At 43.3% G+C, this 14,727-nt stretch overlaps 1 protein-coding gene across 10 annotated transcripts in view; it reads right to left on the reverse strand.

The window, feature by feature from the left end:
* The window catches only part of mapk10 (mitogen-activated protein kinase 10), a 232,627-nt gene that overhangs the window by 97,093 nt on the left and 120,807 nt on the right, over positions 1-14,727 (reverse strand). For 4 of the 10 annotated variants that reach the window (XR_004412597.1, XM_033024219.1, XM_033024237.1 and 1 more), the window contains one exon: positions 159-343. The exons of the other annotated variants lie outside the window; for them this stretch is intronic. Coding sequence is in view for 3 of the 4 variants with exons in the window: in XM_033024219.1 (XP_032880110.1) it covers positions 159-281 (123 nt within the window). In the remaining variant the exon portion in view is untranslated. The remainder of the gene's footprint in view (positions 1-158; positions 344-14,727) is intronic. 10 annotated transcript variants of the gene reach the window in all.

Below are 14,727 nucleotides of genomic sequence, written 5' to 3' on the forward strand. Positions count from 1 at the left end.
TTGAATGAACTCTATTAAGTGTAGCAAAACAACCTGCTCTTTCTGTTCAGAATGACTTTAATGAACCTATGTTAATTTCTCTGTTTGTATTATTATCCCACATCACAGTGTGCAGAAACTTACTCGCTACTAATGTTACACTGGCGGGACTATATTACCTGATGTACCCTTTTCTCTCTTTTTCGAATAGAGGTGTCACACAGGCAATCCCCCCGTCTTCTGGCACCACTTCCGGACCCACAGATATTTGACAGATTGTGGTCAGAACCCAGTGACTTCATCAGAGCCCGACTGCATTATCCTAAGACGGATCCTGCCAGCACGGGGAGGTTCACCTTGCTGTCTGTAATTTAAAATATGGTCAGGTCGAGGTGGGAAGTCCTTTGCTCTATTCTACTTGCTCTCCGCCTAGTTTATACTGAACTCTATGCCTCCACGATTCTGGTGACAGTGTGCTCAGTTGTGTTAGTATTTGAAAGAAATCCCACATTGAGCGATGCACCTTTGCTATCAGCGTATGATGAACAAACAACATTGTCCTACAACAGTATATTGTTGCAGAGTTGTTATATGTCTGAGTCTGGAAATTCACAGCCTTTTCGATATGGTTCTTCCAGGACTCACACAGAGTGTAATGTGAAGACCAAGGTAAATTACCCCCATTTCCCTCCCACCAATTCCCACAGGTTTTATTGAATGGGAATTACTTCATAGAGGGTTACTGTGAACCACAACCTGGGAATGATGGTTTGAGGAAATGGAAGTGTTCTCACGTACCCCAGGAGATTGTAACACAATGTACATTAAGTGTTGATAGAATGGAGCGGCTGGGCATGTATACTCTGGAATTTAGAAGAATGAGAGGGGATCTTGTTGAAAAATATAAGTTTATTAAGAGTTTGGACATGCTAGAGGCAGGAAACAAGTTCCTGATTTTGGGAGACTCCAGAACCAGGGGCCACAGTTTAAGAATAAGGGGTAAGCCATTTAGAATGGAGATGAGGAAAAACTTTTTCACACAGAGAGTTGTGAATCTGTGGAATTCTCTGCCTCAGAAGGCGGTAGAGGCCAATTCTCTGGAGGCTTTCAAGTGAGAGTTAGATAGTGCTCTTAAAGATAGCGGAGTCAAGGGATACGGGGAGAAGGCAGGAACGGGGTACTGATTGTGGATGATCAGCCATGATCACGGTGAATGGCGGTGCTGGCTCGAAGGGCCGAATGGCTTACTCCTGCACCTATTGTCTATAGTCTATTGTCTATTGTCTATTGTGTCTACATGTGCAGGATGCCACAAGAGATAACTCGTATCATAATTTGATAATAGCAAGAACAGTACCAACATAAGGATACAGTACCTCCTAGCAATAGTGAAACTGTCACAACTAAATCTGGTACAATCATGATTAAAAGAAACAGCTCTGAAAGTGCAACTATAAGAAAGTTAGGAGAGAGCTTAAACCATTTATTTGAGGAAGAGTTGGGTGGAGTAGCACTTAAAATCTATAAGGAGACAGTAACATACCTTGTCACTAAACACGTACCAAAGACAAATGAAGAGTAAACAAACTTAACCTTTTTACCAGATTAACATATTGAACGAGTAATTAAAAACTAATTTCATGAAACCTCCTAAATAGGTAAGAAAGTGGTAGTTGGAGAAGCAAAGAAAGAAGTACAAATTCTTTTAAATGACAAATGCAGCAATTATATTTTTCACATGATAATGAACAAAAAATAGGCAATTAATACTTCCTGGCAGAAAATTATAATTGTTGGGATCAAAGTAACTCTCATAGCACCATCTGCAACTAAACATTGACCATTTATATGATGATCACAAATGGGATCCAAAGCTACAAATCCCAAAGGTCAAACATTGTATAACAGAAGATGGACACAAAATGCTGGAATAACTCAGTCTGAAGAAGGGTCTCGACCCCTTCCTTCTATCCAGAGATGCTGAATTACTCCAGCATTTTGCATCTATCTTCGGTGTAAACCAACATCAGCAGTTCCTTCAATGTTATACACATTGTATAACAGAATTCGCTAAATTAGACCAAAGGCAAAAGCAATAAAATACTGGTTGATTTAATTGTTCTATTTGTGGATGTTGATTAACTAGCAATCTTTCCAGTAACTGTAGATAGAAAATACCAACATTATTCAGCTAGTGCAGGATAACAGAACATAGTTTACAAGTGAGGCCACACTCAAACTGGAAAACACCACCTCATATTCCAATTGGGTAGCTTACAACCCAATGGTATGAACATTGAATTCTCCAATTCTCCACCCCTTCCCTGTGTCACACCTGGGTGTGCACCCATTTCCCCCACTCCTCCTGCCCCTATTCCTCCTGTTCTCTTCCACCTATATCCCATCCTTTGGCTTCACATTTCACTCCTCATCTCTCCTTATCTTACACCCTTTTGTTTCCTTGTCATCTCTAGCTTTTAGTCCACCTATCTACCAATCAAACTCATCCCTTAGCCTATCACTTGACAGGCGTTGTCTTGCCCGCACCTCTCTTTCAACTTTCTCCCCTCTGCTACAATCAGTCTGAAGAAGGGTCCCGAACTGAAGAAGGGTTCCGAACTGAAACATCCTCCAGAGATGCCTCCTGCCCCGCTGTGTTACTCCAGCACTTTGTAGGTTTTTTTAGAGGCTACAAATTAGTGAGTTAAAAGATTAATTTAGAAAAGGAAAAAAAATAGTATCATCTGGAATTCAATCTGGCCACCAGAGAAATGGCAAAACATTCACTCAGCTGTAAGCTGATCACATGATGTCCCTGGGATGACTTGCTTTGACACATCTGACAGGGCTTCCGTGATTTTCCTGCCTATGTGACTTTCTGTCAGCAGGGAAGAGAGGAAGCATGTTTTACCTCAACACTGAAAAGGGCAAAGCTTTCCAATTGAGAACTTCAGAAAAGAAAATGAATCTGAGATCTGAAATGGCAGGAAGATTCGTTGAGGTGAAGGGCACTGAGCTTCAGAAGCTTCTGTAAATGTTCTGCAGACAGAGATAAGGCCAAAGAGAGACAGATGTGGCAAAATGCACAAAACAGAGTGGTGTAAGCAGCGTGAAATGAGATGGCAAAGGTTGTGTGCACTACTTTAAACATCAAATTTCAAACTTCTACTGATGCACTGGAGAAAGCATGTAATGGCATAGTAGCTTGGTTAGGGAACAACTCTGCCCAAGGCCGCAAGAAATTTCAGACATTTATGGATGTAGCTAGCTCATCACCTCTGATGCAACTGGTAATTTGAATTTGAATTTGAATTTCCTTTACTGTCATTCAGACCTTTCAGTCTGAACGAAATTTCATGCCTGCAGTCATACATACAATAATTCAATAATAGACAACAGAACAGACAGTAAACACAAATTAACATCCACCACAGTGAGTCCACCAAGCACCTCCTCACTGTGATGGAGGCAAAAATCTTAGGGCTGCAGTCTCTTCCCTCCGGTCTCTTCCTCCGGTCCCTCCGTCCCCATTGTTTAATTATTCTGTATTTTTTATTATTCTGTATCCTCTTTTTTTTTAAATTTCTATATTGCACTACTACGGACTGACGCAAAACTGCATTTCGTTGTACCCATACTCAGTATTTGTGCAATGACATTAAAGTTGAATTGAATTTAATTGAATTCTCCCTCTGCGCTGAGGCGATACCCCACCGGGCGATGGTAAGTCAGTCCCGCGGCTCACCGAGCTCCGCGAACGGGCCGATTCAAACTCCGCGGCCCGGGGTGGTCGAAGCATGGAAACAAAAGCTTTTCACTGGATTTCAGTACACGTGACAATAATAAACAAACCCAAAATGCTATATGCTCATAATCGACTCCATCTAAACCACACATTAATTCAGGATACAGCCAGTACAACCCAGAACAATTTACAACCTGGTCATTCCCTCTTCTGTCCAATGGACAGAAGATGCAATAGCTTGAAAGCAAGTACCACTGGATTCAGGAAGAGCGGCATCCTCTTTGTTATCAGCCTTATGAATGGTCCTCCTATAACCTTGGCTATAGTCCCAATCTTCCAACCTACCACACTGCAGTTGTTGAAATTTTTCTGTAACACTACAATGCCTTAAAAATATATATATTCTGATATTATTCCCTTTGCTCTACCTGTTGATTGCATTTGTGCATAATTTGATTTGATGTGACTGGATGGAATGCAAACAGATGCTGTTCACTATATTTCAGTTTACATGACAATAATAAACCATGCCCAATATCCTCTATGCTACACTGTCAGAAATAGTTTAATGACTTCATGAGGTTGGTCAGGATAGCTGAAGTTATAAGTAATCATGCTCATCTAGAATAATGGTTAGAAAAGTTAGATGAGAAACTGCATTTAGACCACAATTCCTATCCAAGAGGAAAAATCCCCTATCTTCTTTTCAGGCACAGCAATAGGAGATGAAAAACAGGATGTTTGGAGCTAGCCTGTCAGAACATAGTGCCGCATGGCAGACCATGGTACCGCACGTAACCCTTGGCAACGAGCCTAGTTTGAATGCCGCACAGCTGAGAAGCCCGTCTTCGAGAGCCCAGCCGCTGCCCATTGCTGAGGATTGGAGAAAAGTGGAAGTACAACGGGATCTGGGGGTCCTTGTACATCGGTCTATGAAAGTAAGCATGCAGGTACAGCAGGCAGTGAAGAAAGCAAATGGCATGTTGGCCTTTATAACAAGAGGAATTGAATATAGGAGCAAAGAGGTCCTTCTGCAGTTGTACAGAGCCCTAGTGAGACCACACCTGGAGTATTGTGTGCAGTTTTGGTCCCCTAATTTGAGGAAGGACATTCTTGCTATTGAGGGAGTGCAGCGTAGGTTTACAAAGTTAATTCCCTGGATGGCGGGACTGTCATATGCTGAGAGAATGGAGCAGCTGGGCTTGTACACTCTGGAGTTTAGAAGGATGAGAGGGCATCTCATTGAAACATATAAGATTGTTAAGGGCTTGGACACGCTAGAGGCAGGAAACATGTTCCCGATGTGGGCGGAGTCCAGAACCAGGGGCCACAGTTTAAGAATAAGGAGTAAGCCATTTAGAACGGAGACGAGGAAACACTTTTTCTCACAGAGAGTGGTGAGTCTGTGGAATTATCTGCCTCAGAGGGTGGTGGAGGTGGGTTCTCTGGATGCTTTCAAGAGAGAGATAGATAGGGGTCTTAAAAATAGCGGTCAGGAGATATGTGGAGAAGGCAGGAACGGGGTACTGATTGGAGATGATCAGCCATGATCACATGGAACGGCGATGCTGGCTCGAGGGGCCAAATGGCCTACTGCTGCACCTATTGTCTATTGTCTATTGTCTATTGTCTATTGACAACCGGAGAGGAGGATGGAGAGAGTTAAGATGGCTGCAGCAGATGCAAAGAACTAAGGGCTAGTAAGATGTACCGGGGTCTTACCTTACGCGCCCTTAAGGAAGGCTGTGGGAAGCGCCCCCAGGGCACAGAGAGGGTTGACGGTTTACTGGCAGGTGTGAGAATTTGGGCTGAGGTGACGGCTGTAGGCTCAGCAGCAGCCTGGGGCGCGACTGGATCAGGCGCCGCTCCAAGAAACAAAGCGCACGGACAGGACGCGGCCCGCAGCGACACGAGTGGTGGAGCAGCGGTGGAGGACGCTTACAACTTTGCTTGGCCAGGTCGACCCTACAACACCACCAGGACAACGGACCTGTACTGATGGCCAGCTGCACTTAAAGCAACTTGGACTTTGAAAATTGTGCCAAAGCCTGGCAATCCTTGTATATTGTTACGGTGGACTATTTCTATGTACTTTGTACTTAATCTAGGATTGTGTTTGCGTATAGTAAACATGTATGTATTGCTGAAATGTATGAAAATTTTACCCTAACTCAGTACATGTGCAGATAAAGAACCATTGAATGGTTCAAATCATTTACAGATGTTCACTCTGCTTTTATTGTCTCCCAACGTTGCTTGCTTATTTTTTCTCAATCATGTCCAAGTGAACCATATACAAAGTGCTCATTCTCAACATGCCTATGAAATGTAACATAACTTTAGACATGCAGTGGCATTCCAGATCAGGCTTACATGTTTGTCACAGACGAGTCCAGGAATACATGTTCGGTTATAGTTAAAATGACTTAAAAAGTAATATAGCAAGTACCAGTCTAGCATTCAAAATGTGTAGGAAGGAACTGCAGATGCTGGTTTAAACGGAAGATAGACACAAAAAGCTGGAGTAACTCAGTGGACAGGCAGCATCTCGAGAGAAGGAATGGGTGATGTTTTGGGTCGAGAAAAGAAGTGTCTCAATCCGAAACATCATCTATTTCTTCTCTCCAGAGATGCTGCCTGTCCCGCTGAGTTATTCCAGCTTTTTGTGTCTATCACCAGTCTAGCATTTATTGTCTATCACCGGTGAACCAGATGGCTTTTTACACACGGATTTGTTTCATTGTTATCACTTAAGATGATAGTAAAGTCGACTCATTATTTGAATATAAATTAAAATGCATTTCTCCAGATTAATGGTTCAGACTTCTGGATGTTAGGCCAGTAACAACCATTATGTACTGCCCCAGGTTTATATAATCTCCTCCTCTTCCTGAATAAATCACACACAAGAATGAAGGACTTTCCCTTTCCCAAAGAGCACAGACTGCAGAAAAAATGTGTCTGAATCATCAAAGTTGCCGTGGTGAGGTATGAAAGAAACATGGCAGCAAGCTTCATCTGCAAATTAGTGTGACGAATATCACAAACCTGCTGAATTTGCATTGAATGAAAGACCTTCAATTAACCACATTCATGACATTGCCTTTGGTCTATAAATCTAGGTGCACATCACCAATTGCATTTTTCCTTCATTAAAACCGGGCTAATTTTCAATATTCAGATGTTATTGGACAAAGCCAGCATGGATTTATGAAAGGTAAATCATGTCTGACGAATCTTATAGAATTTTTCGAGGATGTAACGAGTAGAGTGGATAAGGGAGAACCAGTGGATGTGGTGTATCTGGACTTTCAGAAGGCTTTCGACAAGGTCCCACATAAGAGATTAGTATACAAACTTAAAGCACACGGTATTGGGGGTTCAGTATTGATGTGGATAGAGAACTGGCTGGCAGATAGGAAGCAAAGAGTAGGAAAAAACGGGTCCTTTTCAGAATGGCAGGCAGTTACTAGTGGGGTATCGCAAATCTCAGTGCTGGGACCCCAGCTATTTACAATATATATTAATTATTTGGATGAGGGAATTGACCGCAACATCTCCAAGTTTGCGGATGACATGAAGCTGCGGGGCAGTGCTAGCTGTGAGGAGGATGCTAGGAGGCTGCAAGGTGACTTGGATAGTCTGGGTGAGTGGGCAAATGCATGGCAGGTGCAGTATAATGTGGATAAATGTGAGGTTATCCACTTTGGTGGCAAAAACAGGAAAGTAGACTATTATCTGAATGGTGGCCGATTAGGAAAAGGGGAGATGCAACGAGACCCGGGTGTCATGGTACACTAGTCATTGAAAGTAGGCATGCAGGTGCTGCAGGCAGTGAAGAAAGCGAATGGTATGTTAGCATTCATAGCAAAAGGATTTGAGTATAGGAGCAGGGAGGTTGTACTGCAGTTGTACAGGGTCTTGGTGAGACCACACCTGGAGTATTGCGTTTAGTTTTGGTCTCATAATCTGAGGAAAGACATTCTTGCCATAGAGGGAGTACAGAGAAGGTTCACCAGAATGACTCCTGGGATGTCAGGGCTTTCATATGAAGAAAGACTGGATAGACTCGGCTTGTACTCGCTAGAATTTAGAAGATAGAGGGGGGATCTTATAGAAACTTACAACATTCTTAAGGGGTTGGACAGGCTAGATGCAAGAAGATTGTTCCCGATGTTGGGGAAGTCCAGACAAAGGGTCACAGTTTAAGGATAAGGGGGAAATCTTTTTGGACCGAGATGAGAAAAACATTTTTCACGCAGAGAGTGGTGAATCTGTGGAATTCTCTGCCACAGAAGGTAGTTGAGGCCAGTTCATTGGCTTTATTTAAGAGGGAGTTAGATGTGGCCCTTGTGGCTAAAGGTATCAGGGGGTATGGAGAGAAGGCAGGTACAGTATACTGAGTTGAATGATCAGCCATGATCATATTGAATGGCGGTGCAGGCTCGAAGGGCCGAATGGCCTACTCCTGCACCTATTTTCTATGTTTCTATGGTTCTATGTTATCTTTTTTAATTGTACTAGTTCAATGGAGGAATAATGTTAAAATGCCTGCCTGAAAAAAGATCAGTGACCTTGTAAGCAAAAATGCAGAATTGCTTGATCAAAATGACATTAAGGGTGCCTCACGGTGCCATGATCACATTCCCAATCCAAGCTGGAGTCCCAGAATAACCACACAGATACCCGTTGATTGTGGTATGGCCTGATTACTCTAATGGGGCGACAAAGTGACATCAGGCAGTATTGCTGGTACCAATGCATCCCTCCCCACTGATGAACTGGCCAAGGAGATGTCCTCAGAACCTGTGTGGAGAATTCGCACACATCTTTAGCCTCTGCCTCCATTCTGAGGTTCCCATCTGCTTTAAGACGACCACTATCTTCCCAGTGCCAAAGAAATGGCACAGGGCGACACAGTGGTGTAGCGGTAGAGCTGCTGCCTCACAGTGTCAGAGTCCTGGGTTCAATCCTGACTACGGGTGCTGTGTATGTGGAGCTTGTACGTTCTCCCTGGGATCAAGTAGGTTTCTCCGGGTATTTGATAGCGTGGAGGATAGTGCTCGGGGCGACACAGTGGATTCGTGGTAGAGCTGCTGCCTTAGAGCTGCAGCCGGAACCATAGACCCGGGTTCGATTCTCACTACGGGTGCTGTCTGAATGGATTTTGCACGTTCTCCCTGTGACAGTGTGGGTTTTCTCTGGGTGCTCATGTTTCCTCCCACACTCCAGAGACGTACAGGTTTGTAGGTTAATTGGCTTTGGTAAAAATTGTAAATTGTCCCTAGTGTGTAGGATAGTGTTAGTGTACGGGGTGGTTGCTGGTCAGCGCGGACTCGGTGGGCCGAAGGGCCTTTTCCCACGGTACCTGTAAAATCTAGAGTCTAATAGCAAGATAGCATGCCTTCATCATGAAGGGCTGGCACTTCAACTCCAGTCTCCCAGTATGCCTTGATCCACTTGTAATTTGCCTCCTACTCCATCAGGTCCACGGAGTACACCGTACAACCAGTCCTGAAACATCTGGATAACAAGAATACCTACATCAGCCTCCTATCTAGGGGACAAAGGGGCCTATGAAGGCATGAGAGGGGAGCTGGCCAAGGTAGACTGGAAAGGGATCCTAGCAGGAATGACGGTGGAACAACAATGGCAGGAATTTCTGGGCATAATCCGGAAGACGCAGGATCATTTCATTCCAAAAAGGAAGAAAGATTCTAAGGGGAGTAGGAGGCAACCGTGGCTGACAAGAGAAGTTAGGGATACAATAAAACTAAAAGAAAATATGTATAACACAGCAAAGAGTAGCCGGAAGCCAGAGGATTGGGAAACTTTCATAGGACAACAGAAGGAAACAAAATGGGCAATACGGGCTGAAAAGGTGAAGTACGAAGGGAAGCTGGCCAGGAATATAAAGAAGGACAGTAAAAGCTTCTTTAGATATGTTAAGGGAAAAAGAGTAGCAAAGTCAAATGTGGGTCCCTTGAAGGCAGACACGGGTGAAATTATTATGGGCAACAAGGAAATGGCAGAAGCGTTGAATAGGTACTTCGGATCTGTCTTCACTAAGGAAGACACAAACAATCTCCTAGATGTACTGGAGGACAGAGGATCTAAGGGGGTAGAGGAACTGAAAGAAATGTTCATTAGGCGAGAAATAGTATTGGGTAGGCTAATGGGACTGAAGGATGATAAATCCCCGGAGACTGATGGACTGCATCCCAGGGTCCTCAGGGTGGTGGCTCTAGAAATAGTGGACGCATTGGTGATCATTTTCCAATGTTCAATAGATTCAGGATCAGTTCCTGTGGATTGGAGGATAGCTAATGTTATCCCACTTTTCAAGAAAGGAGCGAGAGAGAAAACTGGGAATTACAGACCAGTTAGCCTGACTTCGGTGGTGGGAAAGATGCTGGAGTCAATTATTAAAGAGGTAATAATGGGTGATTTGGATAGCAGTAAAAGGATTAGTCCAAGTCAACATGGATTTATGAAAGGGAAATCATGCTTGACTAATCTTCTGGAATAGCTAGAATGTCCTTCCTTAAATTAGGGGACCAAAACTGCACACAATACTCCAGGTGTGGCCTCACTAGGGCTCTGTACAACTGCAGAAGGACCTCTTTGCTCCTATATTCGATTCCTCTTGTTATAAAGGCCAACATGCCATTCGCTTTCTTCACTGCCTGCTGTACCTGATGCTTACTTTCATAGACTGATGTACAAGGACCCCCAGATCCCGTTGTACTTCCCCTTTTCCCAACTTGATGCCATTTAGATAGTAATCTGGACCAGTTGCTTTATGAAGGTTCGCTCCCAGTAAACGTTACTGGGAGGGATCTTATAGAAACATATACAATTATAAATGGACTGGACAAGCTAGATGCAGGAAAAATGTTCCCAATGTTGGGTGAGTCCAGAACCAGGGGCCAGAGTCTTAGAATAATGGGGAGGCCATTTAAGACTGAGGTGAGAAAAAACTTCTTCACCCAGAGCATTATGAATTTGTGGAATTCCCTGCCACAGAGGGCAGTGGAGGCCAAATCACTGGATGGATTTAAGAGAGAGTTAGATAGAGCTCTAGGGGCTAGTGGAATCAAGGGATATGGGGAGAAGGCAGGCACGGGTTATTGATTGGGGACGAACAGTCATGATCACAATGAATGGCGGTGCTGGCTCGAAGGGTCGAAAGGCCTCCTCCTGCACCTATTTTCTATGTTTCTATGGTCGGCGCAGATCAAAGTCTGGGCCTTCGATCCCTGCTTGATCTGCTATGTTAACTGATTGAGCAACACCCCATTAAAGAAAGGGCTTCATCTGTGTATTGTTGAATCAATAAGGCGTTGTGATATTTTATAATCAGGCCTGCCTTGCCTTTCCTAAATAGAAGTGCCAACAGAACCTGGGAATTAAAAAAAAAAAAATCACTTTTTTATCACATTGGTTAACTATACGTTATCTCTGTGCAATTCAAAACTGGTGGCAATAAATCAATTAACACCTGACAATTCAGAATCTTTCATCACCTGTTATACACATTCATCTCTGCCTTATGTATCAGTCTGTGTTATCAAAATAGCTACACAAAAAAAGCCAGACAAACCTTGAAATTAATGTATAAAATATAGGTGCAGTGAAAATGAGAAATATTTTAAATTCTATATTCATGATCATATAGGCTACATCACTGACTTGTCTTTCTGAGGTTTGGTGGTAAACAATGGTTTTATATATTCAGCAGTTTGCAAACTCGATTTTTAGTTTACATTTATTGATATCTCATACATCATACTTATGTCCTGTGTCATAAATGAAGAATGAGAACGGTCTAAGAAGTAGCGTATGTAGCAATAGTTCGCTGAGTGTGGAATTCTAATTTCACTGGAGTCAATTGATTATAATGGTGGAAAACCAAATGAAGTTTTGAACATGCAGAGGATCTTTATTTCTTGCATTCATGCTGCTAATAAACATTGGATCAATACAAGAATAGTTTTGGCAGAAAGCATTCATTGAATATTGATCGAAGATATAAAATATTTCAAGACTCCGACATGAAAGATTAACTAACCCCAATATTTTAAAGCATGCCAGATCAAACAATTTAGCTAACTTACACAACAGTCACTTAATTTAGAGTCATAGAATCATACAGCATGGAAACATGCCCCTCGGCCAAACTTTCCCATGCCAACCAACATACATCATTTACACTAGTCCCACCTGCCTTCATCTAGCCCATATCCTTCTAAACCTATCCTATTCATGTGCCTGGCAAAATATATGTTTAAAGTTGATATAGTACCTGCCTCAACTATTTCCTCTGGCCCACCACCATTTATGTAAAAAAGTTGTGTAAAATAATATTTTCCCCTTCACCTTAAACCTTTGTCCTCTGGTCCTCGATTCACCTACTCTGGACAAGAGACCCTGTGTATCTACCCGATCTATTCCTCTCGTGATCTTATCCATAAGATGACCCCCTCATCCTCCTGCGCTCCAAGGAATAGAGTCAAAGCCTACTTAACCTCTGCCTATAGCTCACACCCTCTAGTCCTGACAACATCCTCATAAATCTTCTCTGTACCCTTTCCAGCTTGACAATACATTTCCTATAAGCCTATAGGTTCCATAGGTTCCATAAACCTATGTTCTCTGGTTCTTGATTCCCCTACTCAGGGTAGAAAACAGGTAAGGAGTTCGAGGATTTTGCCTTAGTAGGCATCTACATTATCTATTGCTCTCATGATCTTATACACCTCCATCCTTTTTCTCTAGAATTAACACATTTCTCTCAAATGGGATGTTACCAAGCAAATGTTCAAGTGCTGTCATTGTATCTGGAACTGTCAAAATAAGCATTATTCTATAGCAATTAGTTTTCTGCATTGATTGATCTGCATGCTGCCTGGACATTTAGTGTAACTTGCTCCAGCTTCTCCCAGGTAGATTATAGAGAAATACCACATTCAAACGCGACCTGTCTTCTCGGTACGAATTGTCAAAGTACCCTGAGCCCAGTCCGGTTTCCCCGCTTTTCCATATCTACCATCAATGGGAGTATGCACCTCACTCATGTACTGCAAGATCCCGATGGAAGCATCGGATCCATCCTGAAACCTGCATGAAAGTTTCTCCAGAATGATCCAAGGCAACTGTGATGCCTGTGGATGTTGATCCTTTGTTCAGTCTCACTTCAAGTGGAGGGAATTTCTTCAATGGAGGCCAGCATTTATCAAGTGCCACAGACTGCACATGTGATGTGTTGTCTGCTCCCCATCCTTGTGCATTTGTAGGCAAAAAGGGCATCCACTCCTTCATTCTGTCCAGAGTGGAATGGTGGTGCAGTGGCAACACTTCCAGGTCATTATAACCTGATGGCTTGGGAGGAAACATGGTATCACATATTACAGGTATGGGATGAATGAAAACTGACTGCTGTGGAGAAACCAAGAGCACAGCTGCATGACATAGACACAAACCAACTGCAGAGCTAAATTGTTCAGGATGAGGAGGAATTTCTTTAGTCGGTGGTGAATCTGTGGAATTCATTGCCACAAATAGCTGTGGAGGTCTGGATTGACAGATCTTGATTAATGAGTGTCAGGGGTTATGGGAAGAAGGCATGAGAATGGGGCTGAGAGGGGAAGATACATCAGCCATGATTGAATGGCATAGTAGACTTGATGGGCAAAATGGCCCAATTTTGCTCCTATAAATTCTGAACATGAACTATGAACTTCCCTCATTACCTGAAAAAGGACAAGGATGGGAAGCATACAAGACAGCGTAGATGTAGTCTGACAACTCACACATGAGAGAGGCAGAGATGTTGATATTGAGGCTGCCACATCCTACTCTGCTTGAGGCAGAAAGGGTTATATTTGTTTCTCCTACCGCAGGCAACCCAGTGATTGAGCAGCACAGAGCATAGCTTGTAAACCACAAGGGTGAGCGTGGCAGTTGTACAGCATTTGCCATGACTCAATCATGAATGTGATTTGGAACGATTAACTTTTGCTTGTCTGCAGTTTGACATAGTAGTCATGTTGGCAATGTGATGTTGAGGAACAGAGGCAAGACATGGGTGAATGGGAAAATGGGTCTGACATTGATAACTGTGTTGGTAGACAAAATTGCTGGAGAAACTCAGCGGGTGCGGCAGCATCAATGGAGCGAAGGAAATAGGCAATGTTTCAGGCTGAAACGTTGCCTATCAGACCCTGAAGAAGGGTTTCGGCCCGAAAACATTGCCTATTTATTTCGCTCCATTGATGCTGCCGCACCCGCTGAGTTTCTCCAGCAATTTTGTCTACCTTCGATTTTCCAGCATCTGCAGTTCCTTCTTGAACTTGATAATTGTGTTGGATGGGTCAGTCATGCAAGAGGTAGTTTGGGTTGTTTTTTCTTTTCTGTCTTTCCCTCCTCCGGCTGCCCTGCAGCAGCTTTCCCTCCTCCGGCTGCCCTGCAGCAGCTTGCCATCAAATGTTTGCATCCACTCTCCGCCTTCCCACTATGAGGAGAGTTATGATTTGAACATGACTATCATCAGGTCTATCAGTTACACACATGAGCCTTATCTGTAGTCAATGGTGCTCTGCCTGTGGACATATTCTGGGTGCTCTGCACCATGAGAGACCCCATGGTCTTCATATTACTTTGTGCTCCCTCCGGAAGCAGCAAGAGAGATTAGACAGTAGGCAATAGACAATAGGTGGAGGAGTGGACCATTCGGCCATTCGAATGGCTATTAATGATTCACCAGTAACCTGCTCACCCAGTTTGGTTTTAGCTGGGATCACTCTGCTCAACCTTAGTCCAAACATGGTCCAATGAGATGAATTCTAGAGGCTGGATGAAAGCATCAGCCCTTGACCTCAAGCTTGGATCTGACCAAATGTAGCATCAAGGCATCCTGATTAAACTGATTTTAATGGACTTATTCACATGGAACATCCCCAAAAAATGGATGAAAATAATAAGAGATCCAAACCAGAATAAGT

The sequence above is a fragment of the Amblyraja radiata genome, chromosome 1 (genome assembly GCF_010909765.2).
Source record: "Amblyraja radiata isolate CabotCenter1 chromosome 1, sAmbRad1.1.pri, whole genome shotgun sequence".
Taxonomy (NCBI): Eukaryota; Metazoa; Chordata; class Chondrichthyes; order Rajiformes; family Rajidae; genus Amblyraja; species Amblyraja radiata.